At 48.8% G+C, this 20,535-nt stretch overlaps 1 protein-coding gene across 1 annotated transcript in view; it reads right to left on the bottom strand.

Annotated features, from left to right (window-relative positions):
* Window positions 1–1,458: 1,458 nt before the first annotated feature.
* The window catches only part of PAQR4 (progestin and adipoQ receptor family member 4), a 64,346-nt gene continuing 45,269 nt past the window's right edge, over window positions 1,459–20,535 (bottom strand). The window contains exons 2-3 of the mRNA XM_077494049.1: window positions 7,052–7,270; window positions 1,459–5,330 (exon numbers count right to left, since the gene is read on the bottom strand). Coding sequence (XP_077350175.1) covers window positions 4,897–5,330; window positions 7,052–7,270 — 653 coding nt within the window. The 3' untranslated portion in view covers window positions 1,459–4,896. The remainder of the gene's footprint in view (window positions 5,331–7,051; window positions 7,271–20,535) is intronic.

Raw genomic sequence — 20,535 nt, forward strand, 5'->3', positions numbered from 1 at the left:
GTGTTGTGTCTGAGAAACCTCTTGTAGCAGAGGTGGCCTGTGTGTGTTGTGTCTGAGGAACCTCTTGTAGCAGAGGTGGTCTGTCCCTGTGGAGCTCCTGCGTGTGGTGTCTGAGGAACCTCTTGTAGCAGAGGTGGTCTGTCCCTGTGGAGCTCCTGCGTGTGGTGTCTGAGGAACCTCTTGTAGCAGAGGTGGTCTGTCCCTGTAGAGCTCCTGCGTGTGGTGTCTGAGGAACCTCTTGTAGCAGAGGTGGTCTGTCCCTGTGGAGCTCCTGCGTGTGGTGTCTGAGGAACCTCTTGTAGTAGAGGTGGTCTGTCCCTGTGGAGTTCGTGTGTAAGAACTATGTGTGATGTGTCTGAGGTAGCAGAGGTGGTCTGTCCCTGTGTGTGTGTGTGTGGTGTCTGAGGAACCTCTTGTAGTAGAGGTGGTCTGTCCCTGTGGAGCTCCTGCGTGTTGTGTCTGAGGAACCTCTTGTAGTAGAGGTGGTGTCTGAGGAACCTCTTGTAGTAGAGGTGGTCTGTCCCTGTGGAGCTCCTGTGTGTTGTGTCTGAGGAACCTCTTGTAGTAGAGGTGGTCTGTCCCTGTGGAGCTCCTGTGTGTGTGGTGTCTGAGGAACCTCTTGTAGTAGAGGTGGTCTGTCCCTGTGGAGCTCCTGTGTGTGGTGTCTGAGGAACCTCTTGTAGTAGAGGTGGTCTGTCCCTGTGGAGCTCCTGTGTGTGGTGTCTGAGGAACCTCTTGTAGTAGAGGTGGTCTGTCCCTGTGGAGCTCCTGTGTGTGTGGTGTCTGAGGAACCTCTTGTAGTAGAGGTGGTCTGTCCCTGTGGAGCTCCTGTGTGTGGTGTCTGAGGAACCTCTTGTAGTAGAGGTGGTCTGTCCCTGTGGAGCTCCTGTGTGTGGTGTCTGAGGAACCTCTTGTAGTAGAGGTGGTCTGTCCCTGTGGAGCTCCTGTGTGTGGTGTCTGAGGAACCTCTTGTAGTAGAGGTGGTCTGTCCCTGTGGAGCTCCTGTGTGTGGTGTCTGAGGAACCTCTTGTAGTAGAGGTGGTCTGTCCCTGTGGAGCTCCTGTGTGTGGTGTCTGAGGAACCTCTTGTAGTAGAGGTGGTCTGTCCCTGTGGAGCTCCTGTGTGTGGTGTCTGAGGAACCTCTTGTAGTAGAGGTGGTCTGTCCCTGTGGAGCTCCTGTGTGTGGTGTCTGAGGAACCTCTTGTAGTAGAGGTGGTCTGTCCCTGTGGAGCTCCTGTGTGTGGTGTCTGAGGAACCTCTTGTAGTAGAGGTGGTCTGTCCCTGTGGAGCTCCTGCGTGTGGTGTCTGAGGAACCTCTTGTAGTAGAGGTGGTCTGTCCCTGTGGAGCTCCTGTGTGTGTGTGTGGTGTCTGAGGAAGAGGTGGTCTGTTCCTGTGGCACTTGTCTGTGAGCACCATCACAGATCCATAACACATACAAAAAAAAAAAATACAAGGACTTCAGCATTATAAAATAATTTTTATTATTGCATCGGTAATACTGGCCTCGTGCAAAGCCCTGTGGGATATGCTCCAGCCATCCTCTGCTCCCAGAAGAAGTCCCTTTTATTCTAGAGCAGAGGGTGCAGCATGGTGTGTAAGGCGACTCCACCAACAACAGAAGGTGTGAGCGAGGCTTCCCAGATTTAGAAGTAACCCGCCTCCCTGTGTGGTTCTGACATGGATAGGGGTATAGTACAGAGGTTTTGTCTGGATAGAGACAAGAGCCGCTGTTCAGCCTGTGAGGACGGCTGGTAAAAAAAATGATACAATTTGCTCCATTTCCAAATCTGATTTTTAAGATCTGGAGCAAAAAGCCCAATCCGGTTTAGCAGCAAAATGACAAATATGTCTTTCCTTTTATCTTCATTTACTAACCTCCCACCTTGGAAGCCCACTTCAATCTACCCGCCACTGACTGGCCCCTCCAAGTGCAGGCTGAGAGGAACTATGGAAGCAGCCATGACACCCTTGAAACTCTGCTACCATCTACCCGCCACTGACTGGCCCCTTCGTTTAAGGGATGAACGGGACTATTACCTTTTGGAAGCAGCCATGATGCACCAAGCCTTCATTTAAGGCAGCGGTTCTCAACTCCTGTCCTCAGGGCCCACTAACAGGCCAGATTTTACGTATTGCCTTGGGGGGAGATGCCGACTAGAATACGGCAATCGCTGAGCAGGAAATGAAATCACCTGTGATGTATGTCAGTTATCTTGCAAACCTGGCCTGTTATTGGGTCCTATTAGTAGGTCCTGAGGACAGGAGTTGAGAACCACTGATTTAAGGGAAACCTACTGTCTACATGGCCCTGACTGGCTGGTACCTGTGCAACTAGGCTAAAGGGAGTAAAGCGGAAATAAACTCTCTCTTCTACACCCCAAAAATCCTCAACATTCCCCAATACATGTCCCATGGAGGAGTCTGGACTCCAAGCTCTTGGCATGAGTTTTCCTCACCAGCTGGCTTTGCTGCCCCCTGATGCTGGTGCTATTTTAGCTCAATTGCAGCATTCCACTCCCTTATCGCTAGGAGTCGCCACCATTGTTACTGAATCCAAGCCTCGTTCCCATGAGGCAAAACCGTCATGGGAGCTTGCGAGAGCTTCTATGGGGAGGCGGGTTAGGGGAGACCTCAGTCTGGCACAGCGTAGAGCAAATCCCAGCACCTGAACGATGCCAAAACTTTAGCAGCAACTGCTCCACATTGGCAAAAAAAAATAAATAAAATGCAATGTTCTTCTGACTGGCTGGTCATCTATGGACCTTTGTGTTAGGTGAACTTTTTAAATAAGACGGTAGAGTTTGGCTTCCCTTTAGAAAGCAGCCATGACACCCCCTTGTCATTGGTGGATGCGAGGAGCGCGGATCCTATGGCTGGAGCATATCATTATAAGACTAAAGTGTAACGGAATTAGCACAACCCAACGACACAAGGTCAAAAAACAACGCTATGGTCAGGAGCACCGGAGATTGACCTGTACATGAACGCTATAGACTCCATACAGAAGACCTATATACCTGTCCATCCATACATAGACGTCACTGTGTCTTCTGGGCTCTGGCCATTTGGCTACGTTCTGCACCATGTTACAGCCAACTGGCCATCTGTGTATGGTAATAAAGAAAACATTCGGTAAACCCGGCAAGTCTCACACGAGGCCGAGGTTGTTCAGTAGATCACAGTTCAGAAACCCCACAAGTCTCCCTATTTCGGGAGGGGAAGAGAGGTCATTCCATTAATCTGAACACAGAAATTCTTCAGGTCTCCCTAACCCTTGGCCACTGTAGAGGCCATTCCACTACTTAAATCGTGTAGGTTTTCCTAACCCTGGGTGGGAGTGGAGAAGTTATCTTTTTGATGACAATTCAGAAATCCCACAAGTCCTCCCTGAAGGGGAGAGGTCCCCATAATAATCTCCATTCAGATACCAAATATGTCTCCCTATCCCGGAGCGGAGAGATCATTCCATTGATCACAATTTGGAAAGCCTGTAGGTCTTCCTTACGGGGCCTGTGAGGAGAGGTCATTCCATTTCCCACAATAAATAAATCCCATTGGTCTCCCTAACATGGAACTGGTGGGGAGAGGTTATTCCATTAATCTCAATATATAATTCCCATTGGTCTCCCTGACATGGGACTGGTGGGGAGAGGTTATCCCATTACTCTCAATAAATAATTCCCATTGATCTCCCTAACATGGGACTGGTGGGGAGAGGTCATTCCATTAATCTCAATATATAAATCCCGTTGGTCTCCCTAACATGGGACTGGAGAGGTCAGTCCGTTGCTTTCTATATAAATCCTGCAGGTCTCCCATACAGCACAGAGAGGTAATTTCGTTGGTCACAATTTGGAAAGCCTGTAGGTCTCCCTAACCTGGGGCCGGAGTGGAGAAGTCATTCCATTGATCACACTTTTGAAAGGCCATAGGTCTCCCTAACCTGGGGCCGGAGTGGAGAAGTCATTCCATTGATCACACTTTTGAAAGGCCATAGGTCTCCCTAACCTGGGGTCGGAGTGGAGAAGTCATTCCATTGATCACACTTTTGAAAGGCCATAGGTCTCCCTAACCTGGGGCCGGAGTGGAGAAGTCATTCCATTGATCACACTTTTGAAAGGCCATAGGTCTCCCTAACCTGGGGTCGGAGTGGAGAAGTCATTCCATTGATCACACTTTTGAAAGGCCATAGGTCTCCCTAACCTGGGGCTGGAGTGGAGAAGTCATTCCATTGATCACACTTTTGAAAGGCCATAGGTCTCCCTAACCTAGGGCCAGAGTGGGGAAGCAATTCCATTTATCACAATTTGGAAAGCCCATAGGTCTCCCTAACCTAGGGCCAGAGTGGGGAAGCAATTCCATTTATCACAATTTGGAAAGCCCATAGGTCTCCCTAAGCTGGGTCCAGAATGGAGAGGTAATTTTTTTTAATCACGATTCAAAAATACCACAGGTTCCCCCAACACGAGGCTGGAGTGGGAGAGAGTTCGTTCTCTTGATCTCAATGTGGAAACCCCACAGGTTTCCATGACACGGGATGGAGTAGGGAGGTCATTCAATAGATCACAGTTATGTCTGTGCAAAGGCTTATCTCTGGCTAATACTGATATGTGAAAACTACATTCACCCACATTTGTGACCATACTAAAGACACAAATTGAAGTAGACATTCTTTGTATTAAATTATCCCTCCCTCTTCCTTAGCCACAGAAGTCGGAGGGCCACTGTGTCAAGTTTTGAATTGCAACGCCAGTTCTACTTCTGTAAACAAGTCTGTTTTTTGCTGGTTATGTGTGCAGCTACTTATATCGTCCACTACATCCTGTCCCGTGTCCATGGCTAATGCCGGTCCTAAGCTACCTATGCCTAGAGTTTTTTTTTTTTTTTTGCCGGCTTCACTCCGGAGTACACGAATAGCTGCTTATCCACGTGAGGTCAGAGGTTACTCCCCAGTGCAAGTATAAGATGCTTATCACTACCAGGACGTGCATAATCTGGTGGCTGTTGCACCAGTAGTCAAACTTTCCTGGCCGCAGGCGCTCAGGGAGGCGGGAAACGTTGATGATCCCTCCGAGCAGGGCCAGGGTATCCATCAGGAGGTAGCAGCGTAGGGAGGATGGATGTCCAGAGCCCAGTCCGGCCCAGCGCAGGTAGAAGAAGAAGAAACGGAAGGCGGCCTGCCAGGTGAAAGAGCAGAGTCGTCTCACGTTGCTCTGCGCGCTGATGGCACAGAAGATGACGTAACTTGACAAGGCGGAGTACACCAAGAGGCACAAGCTCCGCGAGGAAGGGTAGCACAGCAAGGTACAATAGATGATGGGGAGAGCACCTGGAGGGAAGACAAACACCAGCGTCAGTAACAAATTAAATCTCTGCACTTAAACTTTTCAACGTGAGTGGCCTAAGAGCCAACTACAGGATACCTCTGCAGGAGCCCAACTTTCCCTGAAGGTCCACCTATGGCCTACTGCTTTCCAATGAGAATTCCTCTATGACCAGGAAGGGCACTCTTATTGAACAAGGAGATTGCCAGCTGTATTACCTACTCTAAGCCCTTGTACACACGGTCGGATAATCTGTCGGAATGCGTCTTATCGGACCGTGTCGTCAGATAATCCGACTGTGTGTGGTATGCATCGGATTGATTCCGTCCGAATCTCCGTCGGACCCAATTTTCCAACATGTTGGAAATATTTCCCGACCAACTGGGCTGGTCGGACATACTCCGATCATGTGTAGAGAATTTTGATCGGACCAAGTGCCACGCATGCTCAGATCAAATTCCTACACCAAAGCTATTGGCTACTAGCCTGAACGTAGTCCCATCCTAACGAAATAACATCATCACGTTCTGAACGATCGGATTTTCCGACAACTTTGTCCGACTGTGTGTATGCAACAGGACAAGATCCGACGGACAAAATCTGACGGATTTGGTTGTCGGAATCTCCGACCGTGTGTACAAGGGCTTAGAACTTTCTAAAGCCCAGTTTAGGTTTCTATAAACTAGGAGTGGTGATATCTTTATATACGTAGACCTCACCAGTCTTATGTATATGGCATGGTTCTACGGGCCTACAGGCGAGGAGGTCACCCATCCATAAGATGCCATGAAGTTGTCAGGAATGAGGATCCCCTCAGCCTCTTAACTATTCTGCACAGTTTTCATTTCATTGGCTCTCACCAAGGACAGTGAAAACTTGACCCCCCATAGCGCTAAGAGTACCTAAAGAAGCTGGGCACAGTGCCCCTGATGATGATAACCACTGTACAGCATGGACTGGATGGATGATCCTGGTGTTGCAGCCCTCTCAAGACTGGGGAAACTTATACTGCACAAACAACAAAAAGAACAAAGGGTGCAACAGTTTTGGGGTGCATTATCCCGAGCACTTTATTCGAGGATGAAAGATACAAGTTATACTCACAAAACCCATGTGAATCATGGCGATCAACAGCGTATGACCCATAAACCAGAAGCAAGTCCATCACAGAACTCCTCAAGTTCAGAAAGATGATAAAACCAGGCTGATGGGTTTCGGGGGGACATGCTCCCTCCATCAGAGGTTAGGGTTTGGTCTTATGAAGGTGGCACCCCCCCCCCCCCAAACAACGTCAGCCTGGTATTCTCATCCTTCTGAACTTGAGGAGTTCTATGATGGGTTTGCTTCTGGTTCCTCGGTTATATGCGATGCTATGATTCACACTGGTTTTGTGAGTATATCCTTTATCCACTAATAAAGTGCTTTGTGCCTTTATTACATTGGCTCTTGTGCTCCGCTGTTAGGTGTACACGGCGGAAGTGCTCCGCTGTTAGGTGTACACGGCGGAAGTGCTCCGCTGTTAGGTGTACACGGCGGAAGTGCTCCGCTGTTAGGTGTACAAGGCGGAAGTGCTCCGCTGTTAGGTGTACACGGCGGAAGTGCTCCGCTGTTAGGTGTACACGGCGGAAGTGCTCCGCTGTTAGGTGTACACGGCGGGAAAGCGACTAGCTGTAGTCACACTGGGATGGGAGTAGCTCCTTTTCAAAGTGAAGTTGTCAGAACTTACCTAATGTGTTAACGAGGCAAATCCCACACATGTCCAGGGTGAGCAGCTTGCGGTAGACGGGTGCCCCACCATGGTGGTTCATGAAGAGGTGGTAGAGAACACTGCCCAACTGGGGGCTGAGGCAGGCCAGATAATGGACCAGACCGAGCCATGGTACAGCCAACTGGCGCCAAGGAATCTGAAGAGGGAGGAGGAAGAAGAAACCAAGCAGAGGGATACCTGAAAGAGACAAGATGGTTCTGTGTGATTAATGTCCGAGACTCCAACCTAATTTTCAGGTGACAGAACACACACACACACCTCTCCACATACACATGGCTCAACTGGCACTGCCCACAGGGGGGTCAGACACTTCTATGGTAGCTGGCACTGCACACACCTGCATAGTAACAGAGGAGATTTCTGGAGCCTGAATGATAAATCGCAGAGAGTGAGCCGTGTTGGCTGAACACGATACCTGTAAGTGAAGTACTTGTATCACCTCTGTAATCTCATCCACATCTTATTTACTCTACTGAGAGATCAAAATACACCAGTGGGAAGTCACCCAACAGGGAGTTCCATGCCCTCTAATCTTCATTCACTTCCATGAAAGTTTAATTCCCGGGTTCTCAGCTGTATTTACATGAGATCAGCGAGGATTACCTTCACAGAAATACATAGAAGCATAAAACGACATCCGGGCTATGGCCAGCCTCATCATCGTACTCCAGAGGAGGCAAAACAACTCCACTTACCCCACCTGGGGCAACTATGCCGAATGAGGAGGTTGGGAAGCCTTCCTGATTCCATCAATTGCCATATCATCCACCCTTCGAAGACCAGCTAACCCTATTTTTATACTGATTAAAGCAGCCTTTCTCAACACAAGAGGAACCCTTGAAATAGTTCTCCGGCCTCAGGAAAACCCCTCCTAAAAAATTGAAGTCTACAACTCATGATACATTAGTGTGATGGTCATTGGGAAGAATGGTCCTTACACTTGTGGTCATTGGGAAGAATGGTCCTTACACTTGTGGTCAGTGGGAAGAATGGTCCTCACACTTGTGGTCATTGAGAAGAATGGTCCTCACACTTGTGGTCATTGGGAAGAATGGTCCTTACACTTGTGGTCATTGGGATGAATGGTCCTCACACTTGTGGTCATTGGGAAGAACGGTCCTTACACTTGTGGTCATTGGGATGAATGGTCCTCACACTTGTGGTCATTGGGAAGAACGGTCCTTACACTTGTGGTCATTGGGAAGAATTACCTTCTTACAGAGAGCTAAAAAGATCAACGGTGTGAGTGGGAACTTATCCGAGAGGTAGAAATTGCCCAATGCTGAAGGAACCCCTACAACCTCTGGAGGAACCCTGGTTGAGAATCACTGGACCATCTAATATAATAGAAGGTAAAGTGTAACCATTTCTATGGATAAAGCAAGAAAGGATTATGAATGTCTCTGGGACGGGAGGTGACTGTATATCTCCCCAACAACCTGCTCTATCTAGAAAAAAAACACACAAAAACCCCTGGTTCCATCCTTATTTTGGAGCTGGTCACTTCTCCGTGGATGGTGGGCTGCAGGTAGGTCTCTATTAGCCTAAACATAACCATGGATGGAAGCTTTGCTCAATATGACCACCTAGAGCGGGGATAGGCAGCCTAAGGCACATGTGCCAGTATGGACACTCAATCAAATTTTTTGTGGCACCCAGAAGATTGTTACATATGCAGGCTCAGAGTGGCCCTTTAGGAGACTGGAGAATCCCCCTGTGGGCCCCTTCTACCTACAACTACAGCACTACTGCCATTGGCTATAACTGACAACTTACTAGACTGTCAATTACAATGCCTGGCCTCTGCTCTGTGCCTACTGCATATCCACCACCATGACGTTAAATACGCTCAGGTGCCGGCCCTCCTCCCAATACCAATGAAAATGAGAACTTTCAGGAATGGGGGGTGATCTGATGCATGAGGGTGCAGGAAATTGAGCTGATCTGATGTGTGGAGGTGCAGGAATTAGGGACTATCTGAAATGTAAAGGTGTGGGAACTGGAACAAAACTGAGGTGTGGAGGTGCAGGAATTGGGACTGATCCAAAGAATGAAGGTGCAGCAATTGGGGTTGAACTGGGGCCTGACCCTCTGTCCCTACAGCCCACCTACCTCCATGATGTTTCAGAGAGGCCTGCATGATGTAACTGATGTTCAGGCGCTGTCCCTGCACCCAGTACAAATGACAGCTTGCCTCTAGACATTATGTGAAGAAGCCCACCCACCTGCCCTCTTCCTTCTCTGAGGTTGCAGGAACTGGGACTGATGTGAGGTGTGAAGATGCAGGAATTAGGCTGTCCTGAGATATGAAGTTGTAGGAACTGCTGATCTGAGGTGTGAAGGTGCCTTAATTGGGACGATATGAGGTATGAAGGTGCAGGAACTGGGGCGATCTGAGGTGTGAAAGTGCAGGAATTGGGGGGTGATGTGAGGAGTAAAGGTGGAGGGACTGGGGTGATCTGAGGTGTGAAGGTCTATGAATTGGGGGTAAACTGAGGTGTGAAGTTTCAGGAATTGGGGTGATCTGAGGGGTGAAGGTCGAGGAATTGAGCGTGATCAGAGGTGTGGAGGTGCAGGAATTGTGGTGTTCTGAGGTATGAAGGTGTAGTAATCAGGGGTAATCTGAGTTGTGAAGGTTCAGGAATTGGAAGTGATCTGAGGGGTAAAGGTGGAGTAATTGGGAGTGACCAGAGGTGTGAAGGTGCAGGACTTAGCCCTTGTACACACGGTCGGAGAATCCGTCGGAATGTGTCCTATCGGACCGTGTCGTTGGATAATCCGACTGTGTGTGGTATGCTTCGGACTGATTCCTTCGGACCCAATTTTCCAACTTGTTGGAAATATTTTCCGACCAACTGGTACTCCGATCATGTGTAGAGAATTTTGATTGGACCAAGTGCCACGCATGCTCAGATCAAACTCCTACATCAAAACTATTGGCTACAGATGTGCTCATTCCAAATTAAGAAATCACAAATTGGCGGGTGGGTCAGGCTCTATTGATTTCGAAGATTACTATATAGCAGCAATAATTGATCAATCTAAAGAATGGTTCCAAAACCCTCCAAGTAAACTCTGGAGTAACATCGAACATACCTTTCTATTAAGTCCTGGTCTAAAGAACTGGCTTCTAAGCACTCCATTAGGGACTAAAATACCCAAAGATTTACCTCCCACCATGATTGCCACGACCAAAGCTTGGAAATTGTTAAATCAAGAAATTCATTGTGAATCTAGTATACCCCAAATGACGATTCCTATCGAATCCTTACATCATCTATCATATGATCTATCTCTTCATCATTGGATTCAAAAAGGCATTAATCATATTAACCAACTTATTACAGGTACACAAATACAATCCTTTTCTGAGCTACAAAAACAATTTAATTTACTTCATTCAGATATATCTACATATACCCTAATACAAAATTGCCTCAACAAAATCAAACTTCCTCTATACAATATCTCGCCAACAATATGGAAATTTCTTAATTCCTCCTTAACTCATAAAAAAGGAATCTCCTTAATTTACAATATCTTACACCTCAAAAGTATATTTACGAAATCCACTTCTCATTCACATTGGGAAAATGATCTACAAAAATCCTTTACGGATCAACAATGGGAACAAGCACTTAAAAGTATCTATAAAACTACTAAAAGCTCAGCACTATGGGAACTTACTCAAAAAATTTCACTTAGATGGTATTTGACGCCATCAAGACTAACATCCTTTAATTCATCTTTGTCGGATTTATGTTGGAGATGTAATTCCGCTAAAGGCGATATGTATCATATTTTTTGGAGTTGCGACAAACTCCAAGAGTTCTGGAAAAATGTTTTTCTTATATTAACAGACATAACTCAAATGCAGATTCCACTTCTACCTGAGTTAGCGATATTAAACCTAACTATAGAAAACATACCATACCCTTTTCGTCATGTAATGACACACGTCTTACTGGCAGCCAGACTGTCCATAACCAGATTATGGAAATCTACAACTCCTCCAACTGTCTATCAACTTTTAGATACAGTATCCCTACACTACAACTATGAATTAATGATGGCCTCCATTGCAGGTAATTTACCAAAAGAAAAATGTAGGTGGTCACCTTGGGAGGGATGGTCAAAATCCGCAGATTTTCTGAAAAAATCTTAAACAATATTTAGGCATACTTTACTGAGTTTTCAATTTCTGGTTTCATTATTTTTGGTTAATTTTTAGCTCTATATGTCCACAATGCTTAATATTGGCAACATTTCCCTCCCCTAGGACACGGCTGAGTATTCATAGAGATGTTTAAGGGAGGCTAATATTTTTCACTTATACAATTAAAATATTTGTATTAATTAACTTTATGATTTTATGTACATACTCTATTATTAATATCTTATTACGTGAACTAAACGTCTTTAAGAATATCTGGAAAATATATATATATAATTTATTTATTTATTTATTTATTTTATCTCCTTATTGTTCTTGTGTCTACGCGTATTTGAAATTTATTGTACAATGTACTTTCTATATGCTTTACTTTTAAAAAATCAATAAAAATCGATTGATTAAAAAAAAAAAAAAAACTATTGGCTACTAGCCTGAACGTAGTCCCATCGTAACGAAATTACGTCATCACGTTCTGAATGATTGGATTTTTTGACAACTTAGTCCGACTGTGTGTATGCAACAGTTTCGGACAAGATCCGACGGACAAAATCCGACGGATTTGGTTGTCGAAATCTCCGACCGTGTGTACAGGGGCCAAGGGTTATCTGAGGAGTGAAGGTGTAGGAACTGAGATGTGAAAGTATATAAATTTGGTACGATCTGAGGTGAGAAGATTCAGGAATTGGGGGTGATCTAAGGTGTGAACGTTCAGGAATTGGGGGTGATTAGTATGTGTAAGAATTGGGGGGGTGATCTGAGGTGAGAAGGTTCAGGAATTGGGGGTGGTCTGAGGTATCAAGGTTCAGGAATTGGACGTGAAGGTGTAGTATTGGGGTGATCTGAGGTGAGAAGGTTGTGAACCATCAGTACACAGGTTGGAACGCGCACTGCACGGGTCAGGTTCACGGATCGGGTACACGGGTCGGGTACACGGATTGGGATCACACTGTATGAACAGTATTGTTGGTCTGGTGGATCTTTGCCAGTCCCGGAACTCGGTGAACTGTCACTTCCATCCCCTCCCTGTGCACACACTATGAATCAGCAGAGATGAGAAGCAGTGAAGTCACCTGGAGGGAAACGCTTCTATTTATAAGAGGTTTTATTTGCATTTCTTCTATAAATGAGGAACTCTCCGTCTTCACGTTGGTTCTGTATTCCTGATAAGAGTCACCATCAGAACTTCCATCACATCCTAACTGCCATATCGATAACCGTATCTACAGACTGTTGTCCCTCCATTGGGAGACGTGCCCCAACACCGGATCTGGGCTGGTAAGTCCGGTACACCAGGTCTGACGTGTCAGTAAATGGTTCAGTATAATTACTAATGAGGATTGAACACTCAGACAATAAAGTCCGGGTGACAGAGGAACAGAGGAAGTGACATCGCTAATGAGCACCTGGCTGCCTCCATCTATGCATTCTTTTAGAAGATTTAGGGAGAACTCTTCAGTGGCCCCGTGTTCTGTCCTGGTGGTGGGATGACTCTCGTGTTGTGCTTTATATGACACAGAGTGATGATTTGGGGGGGGGGGATACTCTTGGGTTACTCCATGGAGGGTAACTGTCGCATGGTAGCCCCGTGTTCTTTGTAATGCTCTTCTCATGATTGTAAATGGTAATTCTAGATTGTAAGCTCTAATGAGCAGGGCCCTCTGACCCCTCCTGTATTGAATTGTATTGTAGCTGTACTGTCTGCCCCAATGTTGTTAAGCGCTGCACAATCGGTTGGCACCATATAAATCCCGTATAATAATAATTCCTGCATGCTGGAGATACCCGCGCGGACTACACCCAGGAAATCCACGTGCGACTCCACACCGTGCAGCAGTATAACATTCCAGGCTGTGATACGTCACTTTATGTGTAATATCTACCGTCTGACATACAGCAGCACTCCCTACACAACAATTCCGCTACCGTGACGTGGCCACAGAGACTCAAACCTGCAAAGTCACTTCTGAATGTTCCTGGAGGGCGAATGGAGTTCAAGATTGTAACACGGGGCAGCCAAAGAACATACAACACAGGAGAGACGTCAGAGTGATATCTCAGTTCGGGATAGAGCCCGGAAGGCCGAGGAGGGACGGAGTCCGGAAGGCCGTGGAGGGACGGAGCCCGAAAGGCTGCGGAGGGACGGAGTCCGAAAGGCCGCGGAGGGACGGAGTCCGAAAGGCCGCGGAGGGACGGAGTCCGAAAGGCCGAGGAGGGACGGAGTCCGAAAGGCCGCGGAGGGACGGAGTCCGAAAGGCCGCGGAGGGACGGAGTCCGAAAGGCCGCGGAGGGACGGAGCCCGAAAGGCCGCGGAGGGACGGAGCCCGAAAGGCCGCGGAGGGACGGAGCCCGAAAGGCCGCGGAGGGACGGAGCCCGAAAGGCCGCGGAGGGACGGAGTCCGAAAGGCCGCGGAGGGACGGAGTCCGAAAGGCCGCGGAGGGACGGAGTCCGAAAGGCCGCGGAGGGACGGAGTCCGGAAGGCCGCGAAGGGACAGAGTCCGGAAGGCCGCGAAGGGACAGAGTCCGGAAGGCCGCGAAGGGACAGAGTCCGAAAGGCCGCGGAGGGACGGAGTCCGGAAGGCCGTGAAGGGACGGAATCACTGCCACTCTTGTTATATTCTCCAGGGAAATCTGCAGAGACCTCATCACCCCATCTGATATAAGGAGCCCGCGTTTTTATCTATCAATTGCTAAAATAGTTCTGGGTGGAGTAATATTTTTACACCAGGAACTTTCCAATGTCATCATGATAAACTAAACAAATTCACGCTGAGCTCCAAATCTGGACCTGGCAGGTTGTCATACCTTCATCACTGCACAAACACCTCACCAGAGACCATATTTACATGTATCCACACACAATAGTAAGCTGAACTGGCTGGGAGCGAGCTATTGACACAAGGCGTGCACATCAGGGAGATACCAATGTTTGCCCATGGCTGGGAAGGTGACAGCTATTCACCAAAAGCTGTATGTGGTGTGCCAAGTCACCCCCTCTCCATTCATGAATAAACTGTCGACTGACTGAGCAACAGTGACAACCTGTCCACCAAAGCTGCCTACCGGTTCTTGGGTAAATGATCATCTGACCAAGCTACAATCACAGCCTGTCCTCCATAAACAATAGACCACGTTCTTCCACCTCTCAGCTCATGAGTAAATGGTTGGCTGACTGGAGGTACAAACGCAGCATGACCGCCATGTTCCCCCCATCTCCCCGTTTATGTGTAAAAGGTCAAATGACGGAGCTAAAAATGACTGACTGTCCACCACACACCAAGGCGGAAGCTGCCACGTTCCTTCAAAATCTTCATTCTTGAGTAAATAGTTGATTGATAGAGCCACAACTGTAACCTGTCTCCCCCACACCACAACTGAAGCTGCCATGTTTCCCAACCCCCTAGCCCATGCGTAGAAGGTCAGATGACCAAACTACAGTTACTGTCTGTCCACCAACCTTCATGGCGGAAGCCGACACGTTCCTCCACCCCCCAGTGATCGAGTAAACAGTTTGCTGACCAGACTACGATCGCTGCCTGTCCACCACACAATAAGGCGGAAGTTGCCATGTTCCCCCACCTCCCAGTGCTTGAGGAAGCGGTTGGCTGACCAGACTACGGTTGCTACCAGTCCACCACACTTCATGGCGGAAGCTGCCATGTTCCTCCACCTCCCAGTGCTTGAGGAAGCGGTTGGCTGACCAGACTACAATTGCTACCAGTCCACCACACTTCATGGCGGAAGCTGCCATGTTCCCCCACCTCTCAGTGCTTGAGTAATTGGTGGGCTGACCAGACTATGATCGCTGCCTGCCCACCACACACCATTGCTGAAGCTGCCATGTTCCTCCACATTCCCTTCTTCTGTGTCAGCGGTATTGGGCTACAAGAAGCTGACTAAGCAATGTCCTCCGACCTAAATCTCCTGCGAGCAGCCAGAAGGTGTTCAGCGGTGGGGGTTGGGGGGGTGAAAGTGAGTTTGTGTGCTGACGTACTTCAGGAAGGTTATCTGTGTAAGCACATAATGAGATTGGAGTTAAGGAGCCTGTACCTGGGACAGAGAGCAGCCATGACCTCTAAGCTGCCCACCAAGGCCGATAAAAGGGGCTCAGACTCCAGAGCCACATCTTCCAGAACACTCCCAGCCCAGCTTCCGGTTTACTTATTCCAGAAAAATAAAATTTTTCCAGAGAATAAAAGTTTTTTTCTTCTTTATGAATAATTGGGGAATTTTTAATTTACAGATAATGCAGTATACTACATATATCAGCATGGCTGCCAACCCATCTCATCAAACTAACCTGCAGGCCTGCCCACCCCACCAGGGTGCCCGACCCCCAGTTCCTCCTGATTCTTACCACATCTGTGTTAAACCCTATCTTCCATCTGCATGCCCCCTTCACTGCTGTACCCCCTCCCATCCTGACCCATCCACTTTCACCTGCCTGCTCATCCCGTCTCTCACCTTTGCACCATGGCATCTGAACCCTATCCCCCCCTCCCCTCCGCCACCGCCTCGCTCTCACCTCCTCGCTCTCAGACATTCTCTCACCACCGCACCTCACCCCCTACCGCGTCTACACACTGACTCCCCTATAACCATGCCTGCATATTCCTCCGCTGTCACCACACCTGACCTTCTTCAACCCCACCACCACCACCACTAACCCCCCCCCAGCTCTGACCACCAGACCTGGCAGCTGAGGTTACAAGCAAATCTTAACTTTTCTTTTAAAATTGTGCTTGACCATTAATGTGATGGGTGGCCTCGGTCATCACTAGGGAACCTCTAGAGGTGGGAACAAGGAGAATCGGGGATATGCCTTTACATTCAGCTACTCAAAACTCTGCATTCCCTGACATCTTTGATGCGGAGGTGATGCGCTTTTCGCCATTACGTGGCCAAATTTGAATGGCCAAGTCAGTGGCAGGGTTACTTCCTTCCCTTTTTCTACATAGAATGGGGAGGGACCTCCCCCCCCTCCGGGTCAATGAAAAGTGTGCCTGGTGGTGTGAGGGGCAATCAGGCCTAGGGTCAGGACCCAGGTCTGGTTCTGCAACCTCTACTGTGTCTGGCAGGGTTTCTTCTTGTAGAGCCATCTAGGATGCTGGACAGCTTCCTGGACAATTCCTTGAACGATCTTTGCCTTGCACCTGGTTTTCTTCTGAACCTTGAACCCTTTGCTCCTTCCATGAACTTCTTATTTAAGCCATGACTCTGCACTTCCTGTTTGCCAGATTATTGTGCCGATATCTCTCTTGTCGCTTCTTCTGCTGTTCATATCTTTACTACCACTCGAGACCAACCTTTCGCTTGGTCCTCGGCTATGTTTCTGATTGATCTCAACCTGCTATATCTGCTCCTGGACCCCGGCGTGCTCACCTCCTGGTGGGGGCGATCCTGAGGACTGCAACCTGGTACTAACACACAGCAAAACCATCTTCACCATCAGGAGCTCTGGTGAAGACCAGTTAGTGCTGAGACCCCGCACCTCGGGTGACCTGCTTGTATACTTATCTGCCTCTCTACTGCTATAGCTACTGGTTCCTGAGCCTGACCCCGGACTGTGACACCTAGGGTAGCACGGCTCCATCAGCCTGGACGGGGCGATGACACAACCGGACAGGGACTGGGACGGTACGGCCAACTTTATTCACTAAGGCCTTACCCGCAGCATTGTCTGCGCACTCCCAAACTGCCCCTATCAGATGTGACATCACCGAGGTCGGCCAACCTGCTCAGGTCTTCCTGCGCTGTACTAATATTGGGGTGATCCGTTTCTGCTGTGATTGGGGCGGCTGTACCCTTTTAGCCGTCAATCACCCAGGTTCCTATTCCAGGAATGAGAGGATACAAAGCTGGTTTATTTCTCAGTCACTTTCTGCGAGTTTCAGGACATTAGCGATCTCTTCACGTGGAGTACATGTGATCCCCTCTACCGGATAACTTAAAGTTACTAAAGATAAAAGATTTTGGGATGACTCGGTTCTTCAGGCTTTACATTTCCCGATGTATAGATCCTGATGAAGGGATCTGAGTTATCCCGAATCTTGTATCTGTGGGGTGAGCCTCACGTTTCACAGATGGTGTGATCCCGATATCTCATTATTAATATGGATGGTTTTCGGGAAGATGTGGAAAGGTCTCCATTCAGAGTACAATACCAGTATAAGGTCAAGGAAAGCATCCAGTAGCCGGGACTGTAGTGTGGGTGCTGAGTAAGCAGATCCCCTCCCCCCTCCCCCCCCCCTACATCTCTGCAGATAACTAGGGACTCTGTCCAATGACAGAGGAACAAGCTCAGCTTTCAGGAGCCGCTCAAGCCGACTACGACAAAAACCGCCCGGCTGTACCTGGGAAATCAGTGGTGGGGCCCCACAGTACGGGACCAGAGAACATAGACTGGGGGTGTCCCCTTCCCCCAGATCCGCACCATCCCATTGTCCCGGGACACCCCATCCCAACGGCAGAGCCGTGCCTTCACAGTGCTGGCAGGTCCCCGCTATTCAGGTCACTACTAAAGAGATTACCATTCCGAGCTCCTTATAGGCCCAGGTCTCAAAGCTTCTAAGGACTTTAAACTCCTTTATTAACCTATTAATGACACGATATGGGGCAGACGTGAACCTCACCAATATACATCTGAGGAGTTCTGGGAATATGTCCGAGAAGCGTCCCAGCTAGTAATGGCGACACTCATCCCGGTCACGGTACAGCTAGTAATGGCGACACTCATCCCGGTCACGGTACAGCTAGTAATGGTGACACTCATCCCGGTCACGGTACAGCTAGTAATGGCGACACTCATCCCAGTCACGGTACAGCTAGTAATGGCGACACTCATCCCGGTCACGGTACAGCTAGTAATGGTGACACTCATCCCGGTCACAGTACAGCTAGTAATGGTGACACTCATCCCGGTCACGGTACAGCTAGTAATGGCGACAACTCATCCCGGTCACGGTACAGCTAGTAATGGCGACACTCATCCCCGTCACAGTACAGCTAGTAATGGTGACACTCATCCCAGTCACGGTACAGCTAGTAATGGCGACACTCATCCCGGTCACGGTACAGCTAGTAATGGTGACACTCATCCCGGTCACGGTACAGCTAGTAATGGCGACACTCATCCCGGTCACGGTACAGCTAGTAATGGTGACACTCATCCCGGTCACGGTACAGCTAGTAATGGCGACACTCATCCCGGTCACGGTACAGCTAGTAATGGCGACACTCATCCCGGTCACGGTACAGCTAGTAATGGTGACACTCATCCCGGTCACGGTACAGCTAGTAATGGTGACACTCATCCCGGTCATGGTCCAGCTAGTAATGGTGACACTCATCCCGGTCACGGTACAGCTAGTAATGGTGACACTCATCCCGGTCACGGTACAGCTAGTAATGGTGACATTCATCCCGGTCACGGTACAGCTAGTAATGGCGACACTCATCCCGGTCACGGTACAGCTAGTAATGGTGACACTCATCCCGGTCACGGTCCAGCTAGTAATGGTGACACTCATCCTGGTCATGGTACAGCTAGTAATGGTGACACTCATCCCGGTCACAGTACAGCTAGTAATGGTGACACTCATCCCCGTCACAGTACAGCTAGTAATGGTGACATTCATCCCGGTCACGGTACAGCTAGTAATGGTGACACTCATCCCCGTCACAGTACAGCTAGTAATGGTGACATTCATCCCGGTCACGGTACAGCTAGTAATGGTGACACTCATCCTGGTCACGGTACAGCTAGTAATGGTGACATTCATCCCGGTCACGGTACAGCTAGTAATGGTGACACTCATCCCGGTCACGGTACAGCTAGTAATGGTGACACTCATCCCGGTCACGGTACAGCTAGTAATGGCGACACTCATCCCGGTCACGGTACAGCTAGTAATGGCGACATTCATCCCGGTCACGGTACAGCTAGTAATGGCGACACTCATCCCGGTCACGGTCCAGCTAGTAATGGTGACACTCATCCCGGTCACGGTACAGCTAGTAATGGTGACACTCATCCCGGTCATGGTACAGCTAGTAATGGCGACACTCATCTTGGTCACGGTCCAGCTAGTAATGGTGACACTCATCTTGGTCACGGTACAGCTAGTAATGGTGACACTCATCCCGGTCACGGTACAGCTAGTAATGACGACATTCATCCCGGTCACGGTACAGCTAGTAATGGTGACACTCATCCCGGTCACGGTCCAGCTAGTAATGGTGACACTCATCCTGGTCATGGTACAGCTAGTAATGGTGACACTCATCCCGGTCACGGTACAGCTAGTAATGGTGACACTCATCCCCGTCACAGTACAGCTAGTAATGGTGACATTCATCCCGGTACAGCTAGTAATGGTGACATTCATCCCGGTCACGGTACAGCTAGTAATGGTGACACTCATCCCGGTCACGGTACAGCTAGTAATGGTGACACTCATCCCGGTCACGGTACAGCTAGTAATGGTGACACTCATCCCGGTCACGGTACAGCTAGTAATGGCGACATTCATCCCGGTCACGGTACAGCTAGTAATGGCGACACTCATCTTGGTCACGGTCCAGCTAGTAATGGTGACACTCATCCCGGTCACGGTACAGCTAGTAATGGTGACACTCATCCCGGTCATGGTACAGCTAGTAATGGTGACACTCATCTTGGTCACGGTCCAGCTAGTAATGGTGACACTCATCCCGGTCACGGTACAGCTAGTAATGGTGACACTCATCCCGGTCACGGTACAGCTAGTAATGACGACATTCATCCCGGTCACGGTACAGCTAGTAATGGCGACACTCATCTTGGTCACGGTCCAGCTAGTAATGGTGACACTCATCCCGGTCACGGTACAGCTAGTAATGGTGACACTCATCTTGGTCACGGTCCAGCTAGTAATGGTGACACTCATCCCGGTCATGGTACAGCTAGTAATGGTGACACTCATCCCGGTCACGGTACAGCTAGTAATGGTGACACTCATCCCGGTCACGGTACAGCTAGTAATGGTGACACTCATCTTGGTCACGGTACAGCTAGTAATGGTGACACTCATCTTGGTCACGGTACAGCTAGTAATGGCGACACTCATCTTGGTCACGGTCCAGCTAGTAATGGTGACACTCATCCCGGTCACGGTACAGCTAGTAATGGTGACACTCATCTTGGTCACGGTCCAGCTAGTAATGGTGACACTCATCCCGGTCATGGTACAGCTAGTAATGGTGACACTCATCCCGGTCACGGTACAGCTA

This window comes from Lithobates pipiens, unplaced genomic scaffold (assembly GCF_037356315.1).
Source record: "Lithobates pipiens isolate NorthernLeopardFrog02 unplaced genomic scaffold, aLitPip1_a1.2 Scaffold_22, whole genome shotgun sequence".
NCBI lineage: Eukaryota > Metazoa > Chordata > Amphibia > Anura > Ranidae > Lithobates > Lithobates pipiens.